The sequence below is a fragment of the Rhea americana genome, unplaced genomic scaffold, assembly GCF_003343005.1.
Source record: "Rhea americana isolate MKP2758 unplaced genomic scaffold, rheAme1 scaffold_51, whole genome shotgun sequence".
Taxonomy (NCBI): domain Eukaryota; kingdom Metazoa; phylum Chordata; class Aves; order Rheiformes; family Rheidae; genus Rhea; species Rhea americana.
Genome location: NW_028186657.1, coordinates 2,319,653 through 2,341,617, shown reverse-complemented (window position 1 = coordinate 2,341,617; position 21,965 = coordinate 2,319,653). Strand labels below are relative to the sequence as shown.

Below are 21,965 nucleotides of genomic sequence, written 5' to 3'. Positions count from 1 at the left end.
AAGGTATCACGCAGTCACTGCCCTGGCCACAACCTACTTGCACAAACACGTTCAAAAACTTTGAAGAGCAGCAAGGCTGAAGCGCTTTTAATCGAAACCGCAGTGGAGGGAGCCCCGCAGCGTGGTACGGAGGTGGGAAAAGCGCAGCGAGCTCCCTCGCGTGGGGCCGGCTGCGCAGGCAGCCTCGTTCTCTTCAAGGCTCCCTTCCCATTCCTCCGCTACAGGCATGTCAACAGTCCACGTGCTGTCCAGGCGTCCATGGGAGCCAAGCAGCTTGGAGGCCAGTGAAACCCCGACACGTTCAGACGGTCTGCATAAAGGACTGATGGCGCTACACTCCTCCAGGACAACGTTAAAATTTTCTTTGAAGGAAATGGTGTTTTTACACGTGTCACTTGTAACAGACCTCCCACCTCACATCACAGAGCCTTTTCACTTAAAAAATAGATATTATTTATTGACTGGAGATACACAATTTAGGTACAGCACCAGAGACAAGTTCTTCCACGGGGCAGCTACACATGCTGTACACTGACAACATCCATAGGCACAAAACATGTACATTAATCATTTCTGTATTTACAGTTTCCTTGGTTATAGAGCAGCCAACAATACATAAGTGTCAAGTTTTAATGTTCACTCAGTCCTGCATCAGGTTCTTGTGGCTCACCAGAGCTCCTCAGTCCCAGCAATGTCGCTACCTCCCACTTCCAAGCATCCTCTGCTCATCACTTCTTTACTTCAGCATGGTAAAACAAAGTACCTCACAAACCATTTAATGCTCCCATGATATCCCACAGCCACCACAGAAGTGAGGTCTTCGCCGGCAATTGCACAGTAAGTTGGGACACTACATATCTGGCCAGTAATCCTGGAAACGAAGCAGTGCAGCTCCCGGTGCTCAGCACGTAAACGCAAGTGACTCGGTGCACTCCCTTCAGCACCGACTTAAGCCAACCCTTTCACCAAAGTGATAATGTGCGTGTGGAAGGACAGCGAGGGACGTGTCACCAGTGCATCAAGCAGCCCTAGAGCAGGTGCCCATCAATTGCAGCCAGCTTTCTGCTACAAACCATTGAGTCTGCGAGGTCTCTGAGGCTCCAACACAAAGTGACTCTGGAGTGCAAATCTGTATCTCACCTCATCAGCTGCATGGTGAAGTGACCAAGCCTTGCTCCAATACCTTGTCAGGAACAGACAGAGCCTTCCAAAGATGATGTGCAGCAATGGTCTTTAATATTGCACTTGTTCAGGAAGTAGTGTGTGCTCAAGCTCCCTCCCTCCACTCCTGCCAGACCCAGTTCCTTGCTGTCACCCCTAGAGTGACTCCCATATCGAGGGTTTGTCTTAAGAAGTTTCCTGTTGCTGTGACCCAGCAACACCAGAGCAGGCTGATATCTTCACTAGAAAAGATTCAGAGGAGATGGGATGAGCTTTGTGGCTACAGGAGTCCCAAGAGAGTAGAAAGGAGGTGAAGGATCATAAAATAAAATAGAGTGCTTTTGGAGTGGCTGAACTACCCACCCACATGGCTGCTGGCAAAGTCTGCAGAAGTCAGCAGCCTCATGCAGAGCAGCGACTGGCCAAAGCAGAGTGAGCAAATGGGAAGGAGGTCACAGGCAGCAGAGCAAGATGCTAAGTTATCATCCAGCAAGGAGACGAGCTACAGGAGACTCTTCTTGTGATCACAGCTCTTCCATAGCATCCTTCTCCTCCTGAAGCCAAAATATTTTTGCATTCCTAGGAAAAGATATCCTGTGAAGGATGCATTTGCTCTCATCTGCTTGTCTCAAAAAAAAAAAAATATTCAGTAAAAGAACAAAGAAACTCCATGGAGGTTGGATTTTTCTGGAGGAGTCCACACCAGCAGGAAGCAAGAAGAGAATGGAAACACAGGAACTGCACCCAGAGCAAGGATGCTCAGGGAGCTGCTGAAAGACAGCTGGGGCAGCATTTGGCACTGGCAGCAGCCCAGTCCCCAGCATGGGCATTTTTACTCAAGAAATTAAACGTAGTTGCAGGGAACTGCAGTGTTCAGAACTGGCCAGGACTAAGCTGTCTAGCTAAGACAGAAGTGAGTCCACATCACCGGATGCTGGTGCAGAAAGCCCAGKAACTTGCAGGATGCTGAGGCAGCTCTCCCCTTAATTACAGCAGCTCTGCTTGTCCATGCCTTCAGCCTCCTCTTCCCAAAGGGTAGAAAGCAGCCTAGTGGGGCCACAGCACCAGCGCAGCCCTCAGGAAGGACCTACSCCTCTACAACACATAGCAGTGGTGGTGTGAGAAGAGGGACAYGAGACATGCAGGAGAGAGCTGCCTCCTAACAGGAGATGCAAAGCTGCATTGGAGGTAGAAGGTGCCACCAGGGAGAGAGTAGGACCAGGAGGAGGGGAAGGATCTGGTCTCCTTTTTATGATTTAGCATTCAGCAATGAAACTGCAGTTACAACCAGAGAGGTGCTGGGCTAGCTCGGGCAAAGACCCAGCACAGCGGTGACCACCAAGGAACACCACTGTCCTGTATAGTGGAGCACGACAGCACAGAGAGGGTTCCTAGCTGAAGATAACCAACTCACTCCCTCTTTCAGAGCCTCATGCCTGGTTTGCTGTGTGTCATCCAAACACTTCAGAAAAATGTTCATCAGATATATGCTCTAAAGGGGAGAGAAGCATTACTACCACAGCTGTGGGCCAGGGTTTAGCAAGCCCTGCAACTCAGTCCCAGAGCTGCCATGCCCAGCACCAAGACTCCAGTGGTCTTCCCGTGTATGGCCTGCACAACACTAGAGACGACCAGAGGTGGAGGTGCAGTGCAGTCGGTATCAAAATGCTGACAAGTGCCCAAAGGCGCTTAGCTGCCAAATGCAATGCCCATTTCCTGGGATCTCTGGCTGCCGGAGATCTGGGGGTGCCTCTCACACCCAGCAGACATGGAATCAGCATCCACCCAGGGATGCCCTGCTCTGCTTGTCCCCAAGACACTCTGCACCTCAGGCAGCAACTCCATGCTCTTCAACCTGAGCTGAAGTTTCTGTTGCCATCAAATAAAGTGCTATTGAGGGAGAAAAGAAAAAAAAAATGGCACAGAGAAAAGCAATCCCTGTTCCCTAGCCCTGCTAAAAGAAAGTTGGAATATGGGAAGGTTGGAATCTAAAAAAAAAATAAAAACAAAATATAGATTCTCAAGATTCCTTGCCCTTCAAAGTGACTCTATTTACATGAGTGCCAAGGAGGCTTGTTTTGCTATCTCCCCTGCCAGAAAAGTCCTTGAGGAAGGCGCTACCCCAGCCACAGGCCAAACTTCACCTCCCCAGCTCCAATAGCCAGCAGAGACCCTGCTGCACATCAAGAGGTGTGACAGTGATGAGAGGGCAGTGTCAGAGGCTTATTCTCTCGTCCCCAGCTCAGCCTTATTCACGCAGACCAAAATAACATTTTACAAAAAAAAAAGGGGGGGGGGAACATTCCTAGGAAAGTGGCAATGCCTACCCCCATGTGTTACCAGGCTCCAGCACAGCTTCCAGAGAGGGATGTGAAGCAGGAGAGCCATCACTGCACCGAGGCACTGGTAGTGTTCACAACCACAGATGGAGAAGCCAGCTCCACCAGTGCCTCATAGGTCCCAACCACAAAGCCCACAAAGCCAAAAAGGCTGATCGCAACATCCTTGATGACGACAAGGGGGTGGATGCCTTCAGCGTAGTAGGTGGCGATCTCCAGCAGCGGGGGGAAGATAAGAGCCAGCGCGCTGCTGCTCACAGAGCCCACCAGYGAGATGACGATGTCCAGGCGTGGGATGAGGATGGCCAGCACACCTGGGGAAGGAACAGACAGTCCAGTTAGTAAGGCATGAAGACGTTGCCAGACAGCGGCAGAGACCCAACCACCCAAGTCAAAGCAAGCAAAGCAGATGGTATCCCTGACACCCTGAGTTGCACCTCTGCCCTCCTGCCTGATACAACAAGCTTTGTAGAGATGGTTGCATTTTTCCAACCATCTCCCCAAGCAATTAAGCCAGTGCATTTAATTAACAGAGCATGCCACATAAGTGAATCCCTGTCGACCTCCTGAAACAGAGGACTAAAAGTCTCCCTCCCTYCTTCCACCCTGGGAGTAGCACCAGCTCATCCCAACAGACCCCAGAGTCTTTCCCATTTCCCCRTGTGCAGCAACTAGAAGCCTCCCAGGTTCCAACACGCCACCACAGCATCGCCTGGYCACCTACATGCTCTCCCTCACCATCTTGAAGAGCCTTGCACTTGGGGAGTAAAACCTGCCCTGTGTTATGAACATACTCACCCCAGTACAGCTCCTTGATCACAAGAGGGCTTGCTACCCCACAGCTCCACAACATACCCCTCTAACCACCCTCTTCCCCAAGCCACTTGGGTGACAACATCTGGCAGGCTTCCCTCTTCGCGCTGAGCATTGCCCATAGTCCGAGCATTCACAGAAATCACATTTAATGTTTCCTGGCAAGGCACAAGCACCTGCTCTCAAGGKGCCAATTAAACCAGAGCTTTTCTGCAGCTAGGAGAGCAGAGAGCCCTTGACTAAAGGCTAAGATAACTGACCCCAGAAAACTGATGCTTTTTGCAGGAGGGGAGGTTCTGGCATCCCTGGTCCCATCACAGSAGCCAGCAGTCACAGACCCCATCACCTCCAAGGTCACCTGGGGAGTTGTGAAGCCTTAGAAACCTTGAAAAAGCAGGAGGCAACAAGAAAAAGCCCTATCCTCCCACCTCTGAACAAATCCTTTTATTTCACATAATGTGTAGAGCTGTTCCAGAGCAAGAGCATCTACAACAGAGCCTGTGGGAGAACAATTGTTAAATAAGAACTCGAGCCAAAAAAATCCCCTTGGGAAGCGTTTTACAACTTTCACTTAATGGCTGCAAACCCCTGAATGTTTCCCCCCTCTTCCTGTTACAAAATGGAAGCGGAGGTGGGGAAGGACCTTCTCCTTTGAACAAGGGTATAGCCCCAAACACCAGCACTACAGCCCAGCTGCTGGAGCAGTCTCATGGCTCCTCTCCATATCTGGCCAGGACTTCCAACATAACCTAATGTTACTAATGGCATAAGGCAGCATTAGGTGAACACGTTCAAGTTACTGGGTGCTTCAAACATTTTGCAATAGGACTCAATCCTGACCTAGGATCTTTCCTCCAGTGCAGGTGACAGAAGTAAAACATGCATCATTTGCTACAGGTGTCCTGCCCTGATGAGGTCCTCAAAAGCCAAGCTGATGGAGTCATGAAATGACTGCATCTGGCCTTCTCCAAGCTGCCTACGAAGATCAAGCCAAGGGTGTGAGCTGGACAGATAGAGCTCCAAGGAGAAAGCACATAGCGAGGGACTCAGTCCTGCAGGTGGCCAAAGATTTGCCCTGCCACAACTSTGCCACAAGGAGGTTCAGGCTTATGCAGGCTGAAGGGAAGAGCAGAGCAGCCAGCTGCTAACAGCATCCTCAGCCCACCCCACACCACTCTTTGGAGTCAAAGTAAACAAGACTAAAGCCCACGCAATAATAAGCAGAACTAAAGTACCAGCTGCAGTCCTCAGCCTTCAGGGCCAGTGCTCACATTTTCCTCAGATATTAACTCAAAGAGTTTTTAACTGTGCTGGTTTTGAAGTCTAAGCTCAAAAGACACCCATATAGCAAACTGCATCCCCTCTTTGGAAGCCAAAGCCATGATGCAGGCTTGTTCTGTGGCCACAAGATCATCTGATGAATATTTATGCAAGCCCCTTAATTGCTTTCATCCTCGCCAAAAGCCATAGTGATCTCTTATACTGAAATATAAGGATAGGAGATACAGAGAAACTTGTATCCTTCTGCCAGCACTGCTTCATCCCCAGCTCCAAACTGGAGGGTACAGCCACTGTCATCACCTAAAGTCACCTCTTCACCCTAAGCTTTTGCTCACCTGTTCAGTCCCACCCAGACACCACGGGTTCCCCCCACCCTGAAGCAGGCTCTGAGCTTGACCATTAGGACAGCAGTGACCATAGCACATGCCCCAGTACTGCATGATTTAATTCTTTGCTCTGTCCCTCTGGCCTTCCTGACCTCCTCTATCTCACTGAGGCAGGTAGATGCCAGCTTTCCAGAACCATCTAAAGTTCAAAGGAGAGCCAGAGATCAAACGCCCTCCTCGCATGCTATGACTCTGCTTTATGCTACCTCCAGCTCTTCCCATGTAAGGACAGGAGAAGGCAGAATAAATAGCCCATACTCTCGTATAAAGGACTGGGAAGGAGGAGGTAAATAATGCTGTTTGACAGCCTGGGTTGTCTCCTGTGTGGCCAGGCAAAGCCTTGTTACCAAGCCAGTGGTACGGATTTAATCTTCACTGGGCCCAAGATTCAGCAAAAGGTGCCACAGGAATCACTCCTGCTTGTGCAGCATATTTCTTTCAGGTAGGACATTTCCCAGCCATTGAGGAAGGCAGGGGCAAGGCTCAGCTTGGCAAAGTTGCACCCGACCACAGGATCTTCACTCCAGGACACTGAATGCCCCTGGTTGCAAGTGCTCTGCAGTGACCAGGGATGCCCAGAACCCAGGGCAGGACACCACAAACAYGAGCATTGACACATGGATAGTTTGGACTGGAGCCTCAGGAACTCAGCATGGAGAAGACAGGGCTTCATCCATACCAGCTAAGGCAGCATTTCTGGACCATGATCCAGAATCTGGATCAAGATCAAGAGCCCAGAAATCAACAGGCTCTCAGCCAGCTCCATTTTCCRCACATTAGCGCTGTACTTTTCTCACAAGCCCAAACCAAAGCCAGCTAGGATGCAGAGTCTAGATCTCTGATGCTGAACTCTGGTGCAAAAGCAGCAGCAAACTATGGAGCAAAGGCCTTTCTTGGTGGAAGACGCCTGGGAGCTCATTCAACTGTCTCAGCTGTGCTGACAACAGCAAGGATGTAATCTTCAAGAATCAAAGCCAGCCAAAATTGTATATTCCTGTACTTCAGTGACCCGTTGCTCCTTCTCAACAGTTCTGCCTTTCCCAGATCATATTTCCCTCTTAAAAAAAATAGTCAGATAGGTCAAATTCTATTCCTCAACCTGCTAATGTCACAATTCACTTCAGTTTCCAAATTATGCAGGCAATTGCATGCAGTGACTTTTATAGCAGACAGGGAGTGGCTGGCATCAGGCTGCATTTCAGTGCTGGATAGGCCTGATGCCAGAGTAGGCAACAGCCCTTCAAGAGGTTGGCCTTTATTATTCAAMACATCTCTGAATACTTGTGGTTATTAAAAATCATCTCTAGGGTCTCCAGACCAGTCAGGTTTAACCATGACCCTCCCCTAGCTTTGGCAGAGGAACAAGTGACTTCAGACTGTGCATTAGCTGCTCAGCCTTGGCATTGCCTTCCAAAGTTATGCATCCTTCYGTGGGGAGGACCAAACACCCTCCARAATAACAAGAGAAGTCAATGCCAAGAGGCAGCCCAGGAGGGATAACATCTCCAAGTCTGGCCAGAGCACCTGAAAACACTTCCCAAGACCTCAACTCAAAAAGGAATGTGGGGCACTTTCAGCATTGCTGTTTCGTCCAGCACATGGGTCTTGGGTAAGTCTGCTCTCAGGCTTTGGGAACCTTGCACCCTGGGCCAGCACCTCCTTGCGGCTGGCAAGATGAGCCCTGTTTGGGGGATAAGAGCTGGCTCCACCACACCTTTTCTGCAGGTCAGCCAGGACTCGAGCCTGCCAGTCTGCTCCACTAGCCACAAAACCCTTGGGAGAAAAACAAACTATTTTGGGCTGAGGTAGCCAGACCTGCCCCCAGCATGCCGCTGGCAAGCCAGGGCTTTGGTTATAGTCCATCCATCCRTGGATCATTTTCAGTTATCTGCTGTTGTGCTACATAATGCAACAAGACATGTGCATGGAAAAGCACCTGTGTACAGCAGGCTTTTTCCTGCTGTTGTCAGACCACATCCAGCTTTCAAAACAGAGTCCAGCCAACACAGCAGAGAAACTGGGGAAGGAAAGCAGCTAGGCATGCATGGAAGTGACCAAGAGGTTACCATGCCACAACTGGTCAAGTCACACTGCCCAAGATAGGGACTTCCTGGCTTGATCTGGCCATTCACTATTTTCCTGAGGTTTCTTCTCAATAGCCAACTAGTTTTTTTATTTTTGTAAAATTATACTTTACATTTTTTTCCCTGTTGCAGTGAGAACACAAGTAAGGCATCAGTGCAAATACACATTTGTCTCAGGTCCCACATGCTAAAAGGGATGTTATAATATACTAGCATAGCTCCCTGGGAAAGGACACCTATTCCCTCACTACCAACAAAACCTTTGCCACTGTCCCTTGCTAGGTGCTGCTTGGGCACAGAGAACTTGGCTGCTCCATGCACACAGAAAATAGACAGCCTCCAGCCCAGGCTCTCCTGGCATCAGATCAGGTATTAGGATTATTTTATACACAGCTTTTTTTGAGTAAGTGTCATCAGTGGGATCCAACGCCCGAGGCTCCAAGGTAGACTTATCACTGTGCAAAGCAGCATCAGGTTGCAGCCTAGACTAGGCATAGAACTTCAACACACAATTAAATCTGGCAAGGTGTCAAACTGCAGCAACTCCTCCCTGCTGAGACKTGTGTCCTGAAAGCAAACATACACTCAGCACACGGGAGAAAGTGTGACCAGATGTTCCAGCTAGCACCTAGTGGCCTTCTCTGCCTCAAGGAAGAGGTGTCTCACCAGATCCTCAGTTTCCCTTCCCAAAATTTCCATTTAAGCTGATCTGCCACCTCCAATTTAAGAAGGAGGTTTGCAGAGATGAGGAGATGTAAGAGGCTGCAGGGTAACTAAGCATATCCTCCCCCATGCCAAAAGCCCTGGGCACCTTCCAGCCACAGGAAGCATAAGGAAGCTTGACCCATTCTCTTGGTCTCCCCACAGGGGTAAGGTCCTCAGCAGAGGAGGCTGATCCCACAGAGGGGGGGCAGAGAACCACTGCTGCTGCCTGTTGCCAAACCTTTCTTGGCACCTGGCTCACATTAGAAAGGTTCAAGAGACTCCCCACCACGACAGCATTAACAGGAGAAGAGGTGGTGAGGCCAGGGTGTGCGAGGGGCTAAAGCTCACCACATTACCAGCCCACAGTGGGAGGGAGGGAAGCTCCAAACAGGCTGCTACTCACAGGTGATGCCAACCAAGGCTGTCCGGAGGAGGAGGTTGACCAGCCACCCCCAGCGCTCCGACACTCGTGCGATGACAGGAGGGATGATGATCTCAGCAGGCACGTAGAATTGCACAGCGTACGTGAAGAAAATCCCAAAGGAGAAGAGCAGCTTGACAGCTTGGTATAACCTACGAATGAGGAGGAGGGGATCTGATGAGATGGGCTCCTGTTCCAACCCCCATGGCACCAGCTGAATGTAAAAAGCAGAAGAGAAACACTCTGCCAGAAAAATGTTTGTCTCAACCATCTCCCTCCTACACGTCCCCCTTCCAAATTACAGGGTGATGCCTTCAATTTGCTGAGCTGTTTCTTGCGTAAGAGATGGCAAGGAGATAACGCAACCCACAAGCCGTGTCAACACATGTCCCCAGCACCTAATTAGAGGCTTCAAGTCTGGCTTTGCGTAAGGAATTGGCAGGCCAGGAGTTGAGCCACCAGTCTTTCAAGTGCTGCTTCCCCCTTGGGAAACCTCTAGGGGCCAGATATTCAAGGCTACTTAAAAAAAAAAAAAAAAGTTCCACTCCTAACTCATTCAAGGAGTCTGATACGTCTTTGGCCAAGAGACCAGGAGCCCAACTTGTTCCTTTACACATTAAGGCACCTACCTATAYTTCTAGATGCTCAAAATACCACTGGCAGCTCACGCGTGCAGTGCTGCCCTTGGCTGCAGTTACAAGTCCTCCGGGCACCTCATTCCTTATGGAGGGATATGGGTTCCTTATGTCCTCTCCACTTCCACGTGACAGGCTGGACTCCATAAGGCTTTTGGTAACTCAGGGTGGCCTTCCTCCCAACTGCCACACAGTGCGTGTGCCATACGCAATGCCTGAATACCCAACCATTAGGAAATCGTCCTCACCAGAGAGATGGCTAATAGCACCGACACCGGAAGGAACCTGCAACCCCAACTTTCAGCTGGTGCTGGTGACCTAGAATGAAGTTGAATGCATAACCCCTCACCAAACATTTCTCATCTTTGCCTTCACTAAAAAAAATAAAATCTAGCTTCCAAGCTGAAGGATAAAGAAAAGCTCCTTTTCTCCTGGTCGCAACCAGCAAGATTTTTTTTCTCTAACTTAAAATAGGAGATCAAGAACATCTTCAAAGAGGTTTATCAGCTGCAGCCATGTATATTTCACAGATTTTAATTATTGCTTGACTCCCAAATAGGAGGAAGGGGAGTGCACCATGGGGATAAGTCTGGGCTTACAAAATTAACATAACGCAAACATCACCATCACCACCTGTAACTCAGCCACCTCCATGAAACAAACAAAAAAAAAACAGCAGCTATTTCTGGAACACTGCATAATGCACATTTGGGGAAAAGACAGTTAAAATAGGAGTTTAGGCTGCCTAGAMGGAACTCAGTATGCAGTTCCTGGGCTCACTCCAAGTCAGACCACACTACGTCCTGGATCCTACAGCAAAGTAACAGGAGGCAAGTGCAGCTCCAGAAAAACCTGCAACAGCTGGCCAGAAAGCCATTCCCAAATCCTGTCTCTGCCCTGAGCTCCCTAGCAACAGAACATGCCTCTGTACAGAGGAGCAATACCCCATGGTCCTACTTGTTCCCCTACATACATAYGCTGGCAAGCTGGACAGCAAATCGAACACAGGTCAGCAGAATGACTTTGCAGCAATTTGGTTTATCATGCATCAGCCTATTTTAGCAGAAGTGTAGCCAGCAGGTTAAGGAAAGACATTACTCCCCTCCATCTGGCTTTCAGGAAGTTATAGCTGGAGTACTGTGTCCAGTTTTGGACTTCCAGGACAAGACAAACATTGATCTACCAGAGTAAGCCAGGCAGATCTGGACAGTCAGGTGCTGCAGTACACGATGTGTAGGGAGACCTCGAGAGAACTGGGCTTGTTCAGCCTGAAGAAGAGAAGGTTAAGGGGGATGTTACTGCTGTCTTCAGCTACCCAGTGGGGAAGGCATGGAGAAAAGAGTTGCAGCAAGGAAAATTCTAAATAGACAAGAGAAAAGTTCTTTACCACAAAGGTAGTTAAGCACTGGAACAGGGGCCCAGAGAGGTGGGGGGAATCTCCATCCTTACTGATATTCAGAATTTCAGCTGGGATTGCTCTGAGTGAGGGTTTGGACCTRAAGACCTCATGAGGTCATCCCCAACCTAAATTATCCTGTTATTCTATAGGTAAACACAGGACAGAACTCATGTCAGAGTCCAGAGTGCACCCACTCAGCCACAGCACACTATGTACCTGACTTGAGCACCAGTAGCCTTTAGCCATCTATCTCATGGTTTGCATATCCTACRGTCATATTTCCAAGCAAGTGAATATCAAATGTTGTAAAACAATAAAGTGCTCCAAGGCTGTCCATGTTTAAGAGATGCTATTTTAAAAAGTACAGAATAAGGTTGGGTCAAGATCTTGCACAGGTCAGGAAAAAACAGTACAATAAGCACAAAGGGCATTTTCAGCTTAAGAAGAKGAAAAGCTCAAGCCCTAGCCATGACCCACAGAGAAAGCAGGTTCGCTCAGGACACTGGAGTGGCACCTCCCTGTAGACTGCAGCAAATGCCTGCTTATTCAGAAGGGTCACCCCAGGCCACCCCTACAAGCTGTACTTCAAGGTGCTTCAGCAAGAGATAGCATCACATTCTTTGACCATGGGCTCTTTCATTTCATAACTCCAACTAGTCACACAGAAGCAATCATGTTCGCTCTCACTACAGCATTTCTTCACTTTTCAGATGGTAGGGTTAAGCAAMCCTTCTGAAGATATGAGGAGGGGTTTCTGCATAGCAGCACAGTTTTTCCTCGGAGACCATGGTTAGATCTAGGCGCTTGAAACTCATATGCTCCTCTTTGGGAAGCTCTGGTTACAGATCAGTGAGCCTGGGAAAATCCTTAGTCAACTTATATCTCAACGATTCCTCACACATTCATCAAATCTGACCCCAAAGACCTCCAGGCAAGGGCTGCAGCTAAAGAGGGATGTAGCATCTCCTCCACAATTCTCCCCTTCTTCCTGTGCTGCAGGCAAATCCCCTGACTTCCCACCCACAGCCCTCATGACCAGCTTCTGCAGTGCAATGCCCTACTGCTGGGGYGGGAGGGGGAAGGAACAAAGTAGAATTCATTTCCAGAGCAAGTCTTCACTCATTTAAGGTTTAAGGCAAGAATGGGAATAGTGTTCAAAGGCTCAACCTTAGTTTCCCAGCTCTTACTTTAACAAGGCAGATAACACATTTCCAAGTCCAATATTTATAGCCTCTGTTGAATGTTCTGCCAGGAAAGAACATGTACAAACACTGAAGTGCTTGGTTTGCAGAACCATGAGAGACCACGGTGCTCCTTCTCCAGAGGCAGCTTGCAGAGCATGGGAGCCCTGTCTCATTCCCTGAGCTTCTTTGTGCGCCACTTATAAAGGGCTCTTCTGTTTTCTGTATAAGAAAAAAAATACATCTTTTCCACAGAAGTACTTTGATGGAAAGTGTGGATATTCCCAGATGTGCATTCAACACAGAATCCTTCTACAGACTGAATTTAAACTATTGTTTCAGTTCTCTGTCTCAGTTTTCCACTCATAAGAACAGCAGCAGCATTTCCTCTTCTCCCCATCTCATCTGTAGCTATTTTACTTGTATTTTACCTGTAGTTTGTTGAGCTGATGGGATTCACACTTACTGCACTCTGCGGGTTGGGATTCAAATCTCATGATAATGCTGACACATTTTTCAAAAGACATATTCCTTCTCACCGACAGAACAGTAACCTGCAAGTACTTCACGTCTCAGCAGAGTTACCAAGTCAGGGCTCTCAGCAGCAGCAAGACTTTCTGCCACATGGAAACAGAAGTCCTATAGCTGCACAGGATAAGATTATATATATAATTACCCAACTACCTAATTTTATTAATAATAATTCTGTTAGTAGTAGTATTAGGTCAGCTTCTGGAAGCTCAGAGACTGACCTCCAGGGATGTAGCCAGTCAGGATACGAGTCCTGTCACAATCTGCATTATTTGTGGGAAGYGGCAGCATGTCACCTTGTACAGAGCTCAGCAGCTTGCTAACAGATGACAGGACAGACTGGAGGGTGGGAAGGGAGGACACACTTCTAGATCAAATTCTTACTTTGGTCTCTTGCAGGGTTTCAAGCCAGTAGTGACTTCAAAGAGAAGCTTTTAAACTTCAGAGCATTCCTCAGCTGCCCAGTAGCACCCTGAAAACTTGTTTTATTACAGGCCAGCTTTCCAAGGAGCTCTGTGGCATCAAATCAAATCTTAACCCTTATTCTGCATCAGCGCACAAAGCTGCTTTTGTGCAAACACCTCAGCAGAGGAGCAGAGCTTCTCTCCAACTTCCCTCCTTGCCTATCAATGCCATATCTTGCGAAAGAGACRCCTGGAAACAGCGTGTTGGAGGAACTGAGATGGGTTTGTCCACAACTTCCCCAAATACCCCCAGAAGAGGAAGCTGGAAGAGGCCTTAATTCTCAACATTTGCATGCTGAAGAGCCTCCACACTTCTTGTCTCAGAGGCATAAGATTTGCTACTAGAGAAATGCTTGCATTCCTCCTTTGGGATGAACATGGGAGTCACTGTGATGAGCAACCATTTACCCTCCCAGGGACAGATCAACAGGCACTGTGCTGGCAGCTAAGAAAGGTAAAAGTCAACATGAAGAGCAGGAAAAATTCAGGCAGGAGTTTGTCCTGTCACTCAAGTACAGTTTCCAAAGGTCCCGTATCTTTACTTCACACAAGCAGTCAATGTAGCCCAAGCTGCAATAAAATGGAACAAGAGACCAACAGGCTTTTCACTAGCTCCTGCCCTCCACCGCCTTCCCACCAAGTCCTTTGAAACTAGCTCCTGAGGAGATAAGACATCTCCATAGGCAGTGAAGGTCAAGATGAGCACTGGCTCTRCGGAGTAATTCAAGCCCCTCCACAACACACTTGCATTTCCAAGCCATGTGCAGCAGCACCCAGAACAATGTGGAGCACCACAGCTTAACCATGCATTTTCAAATGCTTTTCCAGTTTGACAGCTGGGAGCCAACACAAGCAGCACGGGCAGRGAATAGGACTACCAAAGAGGCTGCTACATCCAGGCAGTGACTTGCATCCCCTCCTATGCACAGCAGCTGTGCACTGCCGTACCAGCACTGGCTAAGATCACACAGGGAAACCCAGCAGAAAGACCTGCTTTCTCCCAGGTTCATAGCACGTACATAGCCTTTAGCAYAAGCGTGCGTACATCTGAAGTGACAGTGCCGAGCTCACAAAGGAAGCCCTGAACAGCAAGCTTCCCACTAGAGATCTTACTTCCCCACAGCCTGCAATCTCAGAAGTTACCTGGCATGCAACTTGGCCAGCTACTGCAAAGCCCCTGACAAGAAGAGAAAAAAACACCTCTGGATAAGCATTTACAGTGTTAGGCCATGTGTCTTTCCGTAGGGCTATGATCCCACAGGCCAGTGACTGGAGCCCTACAAGAGGCCTTGCAGGGTCCTAAAAGAGGACAGACAGGTTTGGGGAGTGGCAGAACTTGGCCCCTAAGGGAAGGGGTGTCCTCACAGCAACAGCTCCCGCAGGCAAAGCTTCACTCAGACACAACGCAGAGCCCAAGAGTGGGAGTCCGAGCTCCAGAGCTACAAACAGGAATGCAGCTCCCATGTGAGATGCCACATCACTCTCCCACTTGGGAGCTCCCAGCTTTGGGTTTAGTTTTCAGTATGTCTCATTTGGGCAAGAGAAACAGTTTTGTGCTGTTCACTGATCTGATAAGGGCACATCAGGGTTTGGTTCAAGTCCTCTTGGCCTTGCACCACAAGTACTGCCAGTCAGATMTCTGCTTAGCCCCCCAAACAAGACTGCAAGGCTCCAAAAAAGGACAGGGACAGCAATCTCTAAGGCAGGGACCATTAGAGACCCAAGGAAACAGCTCAACCACAAAGAATCAGCTCCCAAGCTGGAGAGTCAGGACCAAGCTCAGTAGCAGGTGCTCAGACACCTCAGCAACGAGCACCTCTCCATCCTGTACATCAGACAGCACTTGACRAGCTGCTTTGGACAGTGGCTATGACACCACTGCTCCCTCCCCACCTCCATTACACCACTCCCAAATCCATCCAGGCTAGCTCTTCTAAGAGGAAACCTCCCTGGCTACCCCCCTCTTTTCCACATCCTTGGTGAGGACTGTCCTCCCTCATGCCCCTGGCCTCTCTGCTCCTGTTCAGGGACTCACCAGCAGTTGGGCAGGTTGAGTGTTATGCTGGCCTGGATTTCTGCTCCGAAGCGCAGGTACCCCAGGACGCTCAGGCTAACGTACAAGACTGTGACGATTGCCATCCCCACGTAGAGGATCACCGGGAACTGCCGGGGATTCTTCATTTTGTTTTCCAGCGGCAACACCTCAGGGAGGAAGATGAGAACAGAACAGCACGTTTCCCCCTGTTCCCGCAGGCGGCACAGTCCGCAGCGCGGGCACAGAGCCCAGGACGCAGCGGTGAGTGAAGCCAGCTGCTGCAGTCACGCAGGGCTGCCCGCAGAGCAGCAGCTGGAACGGAAACCTCGGATCCAGGCACAGCTTCCCCACTGCAGCCCCGTGCGCAGAGACACGGCGAACAGGACAGTCACATGAGTTGTCCAGAGACCCCATGGCCACCCAGAGCAGAGAAAATCGCTATATTGGGGATCTGACTCCTAACGTTCGAGTTTGACTTCTCCGGGCTTCACGTGGCAAGTCCACAGTAAGGTGCCTTTGCCTTAAAGAAGGGACCATCTCTCTCCCACAGCACAGGGCTGCGCTTATCAGGGAGTCCAAYATCGCGAGGTGACGCAGCCCACCCTGCACCTCAGCTGCTTTACACTCCGCACCCCAAAGCAGCASAGCAATGCCTTCTGCAAAAAGCCGGGCATGATGCGCTACCTATTTTCCCACAGCWGATGCTGCAGATTAAGACATTTTCTCCTCTCCCATCAAGTTTGCTTGGGGAGATTTCAGTCAATGAGAAAGGCAAGGACAGAGAAAAGTTCCTCATCTCTGTACTACTAGCACTTGCTGTCAGAAACAGGATTTTGGCAAACATTTTTAAAGGTGTTCTTGGGTGACAGGGATTTCAAGGAGCGACATGGTGGTGAGAAGGTAAAAGCAGGAAAAAGCTTTTATTTGCTTCCTCACCTCCAAGCTGGGCTAGGAAGAGAGCATTTGTGCCTCACTGCTTGCAAGAGCCCTCACTGCTGGGCAAAGCATTCTGTAAATACTCCTCTGTATAACAGATTTGGCATTCTCCAACCCCATGTTTACATAGTCAGTTTATATTAAGAGACAAAAACATTTTTTTCTCCTTTGAAGGGAGCTCCCGGAAATATCGACACTACTTTAGTGAGGCATTAAGCACCCCACCCWCCCACCTTTTTCATAGACACAGCCAGTCTATTTACAGCATCCTGTATGAGAGGCACATGCAAATTCAGCACATGGCAGACTGCAGCCAAGYGGTTGCTAAAGGGAGATCACTTTGCCTTGCTAGCAGGGTGAGGAGGAATAGATCATGTTTTTTGTCATGCTTTTCAGCCTCCCACTAGGCAGCTTCACGATTCARCCTAGTAACAAGAATCAGGAATACTCCTTCACAGGTCAGTAAGCAGAGCCAAAGGCAGCTTTCAATAAYATTCCTAGGAGAGCCCAATTTAGTGCCAGATACAGATATCTTCAAAGAAGCAAACAAACATCTGAGGTTTAGAGCTTGTGCTCCTCCAGCCTCAGATGGAAGCAAAAAAAATTTGACCCAGAAGACAGTCCAGAGCCTACATGAACAGCACCATCCAGTATTTGGGCTACCATCAGAGTTCTGCAAATACAGCTGCAACACCGAACGGGTACTGCAGCAAGTACAAGCATGGCCTCAGCCTCCTGCATAGTCAGCCCTGCTGCCACAGGCCAACACTTACCACTCCAATGCCTTCAAAAGCAAAGATTGCAGTGCCAAAAAACAGCGGGTAGGTCTTCCAGGCTGCTGCTAGAGGCAGGTCACTGGGATCAGGAATGCCCTGGAAAAAAAGCCCACAGAGTTTAGACAGAGGGAGGAAGCGGAGGACCTGGCCCATTCCCATGGGTCCCTGTCACAGCCCCTTGCCAGTCTGGAAAGTTGCACAGAAGCAGAGGGCAAACCATCATGCCCATGGGAGCACCCAGGGCTGCGCTCMCACTGCGCACACGATGCCACACCATGCAACCCCGTGGTCTCCAGACACCTCAGCCTGGAATTTATTGCCAAGTTCTCTCCTCCTGTAGAGGGTAACTTGACTGCTGAAGTACAAGGCATCACAGAAATGACAGAGGGAAGTTAGTCTGGCTTGGCCCACACACATACCCTGATGATGTACTGGTAGATCACGACGAGGCTGCCAAGCATGGCCACGTTGGCCAGCATGGAGAAGATGGACAGGACCTTGAGATTCTGGATAAATGTGAGCAGCACCACAAAAGGCAGCAGGGAAACCATGTAGAGCCGGGAGTCCATCGTGGGGGTGAGGGCCACAGTTTTGTTTGAGCTGCAGTCATTGGTAGTACTGTTGGCTGCAGATATGACCTGAGGAAGCACAGGAATACTTGACGAACCCCATAGCATGGGTCTGACAACTATGGATCTTGTCAGCCCATCCCCGACAGATGAGACTACTACCCCATCAGCTCATTTACATAGTGAGTTGTTTGAAATGAAAGCAATACAAGTTTTAAAGCCACTRAGGCATATGGTTTCTACGCAAATGCATGTGACCTCGCAAAGAGTACATGTGGGAGCAGCTACTGCTTCTCAGATGAGAAAACTGCCAAAGCCCAGGCTCCCTGAGCACGCAAACCCAGCAACGAGAGCAGCGCTCTGCACCCTCACTGGCTACCATCACACACCTGCTCTAAGGCAGAGGATGGCGTGCACAGCCCACGTAGCAAGCTGACAGGAGAGGAGAGAGASGTGAAGTGCTATTTTCTTAAAGTTCCCTTTCCTCTTGCTGTATCTTGTTGCACTCAAAACCATGCACTGTCAGCTGCCCAATGCCTTCTTCCCAGGCAGAGGAGCCAAACCATTATACCASAGGCCTGCAGAACAGATGCCACATGAGGAGATCTGGTATCTACTGCTGACCCCCAATCCTGCACTTCCCAGAGGAAATCATACTTCCCTTGTGCTCTTCCATCCCAAAGGCCTCCCATGCCATGTCTTCATCTCCAGAAGCAAATTTACCCCAACAGCTGGATGGGTGTCCCATCCCTTCCAAAGGCACAGACATGTTTCAGAGCACCCATACGACCAGCCACGTAAGAGTTAGTTCAGATATCAGGTGTCGTCTGATCACTGCAGCAAAGAGCTGCACACAAATGAATTTAATTTGCTCCAAGCAAGTCCTGTGCCAGAGCAGMGCTTGCRCACAAATCATTATCTGCGAGAGACSACAGCACGGAGACATGATAGCTCACAGAACAGTGTTTTCCCCAAACCCTTGTTCTGCTTTGCCTGCCTCACCGTGGCTTGCTCAAAGCCAATTTCCAAAGCAAAGCTCTGCCCAGTGTTGCAGCACCTTGCCCAGGGATCTGGCTGCACCACTGCTCCCCAGCTAAYGCACTCTTTAGCACCGCAAGACTGACCAAGTTACACTCCCCTTCCTCACCCAAAAATCTAGGCCAAGGAGGTTCCCATCTGTGGTCTGAAATGGGTCGGATTGCCAGTAGTTTTGCAAATTTAATTTGCAGTCTGAGCTAACATTCAAWTTTCAAGCCTGCCCAGCAACAAGARTGGTCTCTGCAGAGAGAAGCCCATTTTGAAAGAGCAAGGACAGGCTGCGAGCGGGGTCAGTGCACCAGCAGCAGCCCAGCCTCGTGTGTGTGCACCCAACTGGCCATTGCCTCAGGCCCACTCCTTCTCAYAGAGCAGTATGGAGAAGGATGCTGCAAAAATAAAACAGTCCCTGCAAACACACGTTTTCTGCCCTGAGGAAACAGAAGAYTCCTCCAAGTGACAAGAGACCACACAAGAGCTGCAAGCCCCCAGGAATTCAACTTGCCTTACACAGAAGATGCTCTGGTTCCTCTTCCCCGCCCTTGAAGCTCTCTCTGATGGCCTTAACGCTTTTGTCTGATTTTACAAATAYCCCAAATTGGTGCTTCGCCCCCACCCCAGCAGATGGAAAGATCCTAAGGGACACGATCAAGACCCATATAAGGATATTTTCAGCCTTCTCACTTCCACCAGCATTTGGAACATCAAAATGTTAGCCAGCACCCACCTCCCTGGATGTCTCAAGGCCACGGAGAGCCCCATGGGAAGATCTCAGCAGATCTCAGTGCCTATAAACCGCCTGCCTCCTGGCCACTACGAGAGATGCAGCCCAGCACCAAAGCAACACCCACAAATGATGCTTGTGCCCTGCTCGGAGAACAGGCAGGGTTTCCTCTGAAGCCAGCCAACTGATGGCAGGCATGTGGGTCACTTCACAGCTCCTTTCCCCCAGGACACCACCTTGCTTAGAGAGTTCGGCATCAAACCCTCAGTGTTCACACGTTTACTCCTACAAGCAATCCCACAAGGTAAGATGAAGCAAACCTCCTCAGTGATGCTTGTGGAGTGAAGGTAGAGCTTCCCTTTCATCCTCTGCCCACGGACTTCCAGAGCGGCTCCTCTTTGGCATCGCAGCCATGCGAAGAGAAGCTGCTTAGAGAAACCTCCACACTCCCACAGGGGTCTCCAAGAAACCACTTCTGAAGCTTTGCAGTTACCTACCTCTAAGTGAGCCTCCATATTACACAGCCTRTGTGGGAGCCCACTTGCTAGCTCACTGCCCTGAATGGCTTCACCCAAGATCAGAAGAGCCCTCTGCAAGCCAAAAAAGCAGCATTCCCTCATTATAGAGGGATCCATCAGTCCCCTCTGCTCTCGTCATGCACAGCACTAGCCTGAAGTTTAACAGTCTGAATGTTCCTTTCTAGGAGGTTTTCCCTAACGTTTAGACAGTAAACAAATCCTGCTCCCTCCTCACAAAAGCTCAGTCCTGGAGCCAGGGAAACACAGCAGCCAAGTAATCACAACATGCAGAGAAAGAGTTCAAGAGAGGGCTCCTCCAACCACAGCAATTCAGTGAAAGCTCTTCAGCTCTAGCAGTGAATGAACAGGGAAGATCAGGCTGATGAAAGCTTTTGCCATGGGCAGGGAGGGTGAGACTGGACTACTGCTGCATTACACCTGTAAGAGAAGCAGAAATTCACAGGGCGAGAAGGAAGGAGGGGAACAACACTGAACTGATCTATGAGGCCTTGAGYTGTGCAGAGGCCAAGTTAAGCCTGTTTCTGTTTGTTTCCTACTGATGCTTGGCAGAAGGAAGCTCTTTCCATGCAACATGTAATTAAGCTATAGAACCACTGCCACGGGATGAGGCAAGAATCAGGAACATAAATGAGTCCAAAAAGGGGAGGGGAGAAGTTCATGCCAGATGCCAGGAGCCATTACTGTCTACATATAATATCAATAAACCAACTGACTGAGCTGGACAGGTTATCAAAGTAGCTATCACTGTGTTGGCCTCATTCCTTCCTGCCTTCTACAGCACTTGGCTTCTGCTCTGCCTGGGGGATGCGGATGGGCCTAATGCTTCTTTACGCAGAAGAAACTCACAGGGATTCTCTTGAACAAACCTGTCCTTTCTGGCCAACTTAACAGGAAAACTGATTTTCTAAAATAATTGGGCAGAGGAGTTACRTCTTTCAGAGAAGGATAATCAGGCAGAGGAGTTGTACCTTCCAGAGAAACATCAGTTACGGAAAATGGACTTTCTYCAAAGAACAAGGCTGTAACAGCATTAAGCTTCTTCCCACTCCCTTCCCAAATCACAAGGGCTTCTTCCCCCCCCGTCATTCTCTTGTTTACAGAAAGAAGGGGTAAGTCTAACCTGTTTCAGATTGTCAGCTAGAAAGACGAAGTATACGCAGCAGAAACCCAACTGAGTGAGGATCAGGAAGAGTCCCACTACACGCCTAGGGAAGAAAAAAAGATTGTTTATTAGAAAGGTCACTAGATAAGACTGGACTTTGCCTGCCCTGCACACTTTGAGCCTGGAKATTAGGCTCAAACACTGCAGCAATGTCCCTTTCCTACAGGCCTGAGATATGCAAGCCAGAGCAGACGCAGGTCACTTTCCTTCAATGCTCAGAAAGAGCATCTCACCTCTATCTAACCTCACAGACCTCAGGCTCCCCATTCCCCTCCTCCTAAACCCTCGGCAGGACTAGGATCAGCCTCAGCAGGAAAGTCTCCAGGTTGAAAGGCCCTCCTGACTGTCCCCCTTGGGTTTATAATCTCCAGTCTAGGGTTGAAMCATCACCACAGCTGGAAAAGACACCCCCCAGACACAGGAAAAGGTAGATGTTTCCAGCATCTGATGTGCCTATATTCGTAAGGCTGGAAACAGCCCTGAAGCAGCTGTTAGACCTCAATGCCCATTGATTAACAAGAATATGAACCAGTATGAACCAGTATTGTAGCGCACATTATTTACCCCTTCTTTCTTATGCGGCAGAGAAGGCTTATTTCTCTCACTCCTTTAGCATAACTCTAAAGACAGGACACATCCCCTAAGTCACATCTGGATGGGAATGTTCTGTAGGAATCTGATCTTCTCAGGACAGGACTGTGTCAAAGGTCTCAGTGTTACACTCCCTGGGAGACCAGCCAGCTCTTCCATCTCAGCTGCAGTTAGCTCTGAGATTTTTTTTTTTTTTTT

General features: G+C 49.3%; 1 protein-coding gene across 3 annotated transcripts in view; it reads right to left on the bottom strand.

Annotated features, from left to right (window-relative positions):
* Positions 1-429: 429 nt before the first annotated feature.
* Positions 430-21,965, bottom strand: part of LOC146588482 (proton-coupled amino acid transporter 1-like) — a 26,602-nt gene continuing 5,066 nt past the window's right edge. For all 3 annotated transcript variants that reach the window (XM_085317916.1, XM_085317914.1, XM_085317915.1), the window contains exons 6-11: positions 21,135-21,219; positions 17,567-17,785; positions 17,145-17,243; positions 15,436-15,602; positions 9,173-9,342; positions 430-3,814 (exon numbers count right to left, since the gene is read on the bottom strand). In XM_085317916.1, coding sequence (XP_085174042.1) covers positions 3,549-3,814; positions 9,173-9,342; positions 15,436-15,602; positions 17,145-17,243; positions 17,567-17,785; positions 21,135-21,219 — 1,006 coding nt within the window. In that variant the 3' untranslated portion in view covers positions 430-3,548. The remainder of the gene's footprint in view (positions 3,815-9,172; positions 9,343-15,435; positions 15,603-17,144; positions 17,244-17,566; positions 17,786-21,134; positions 21,220-21,965) is intronic.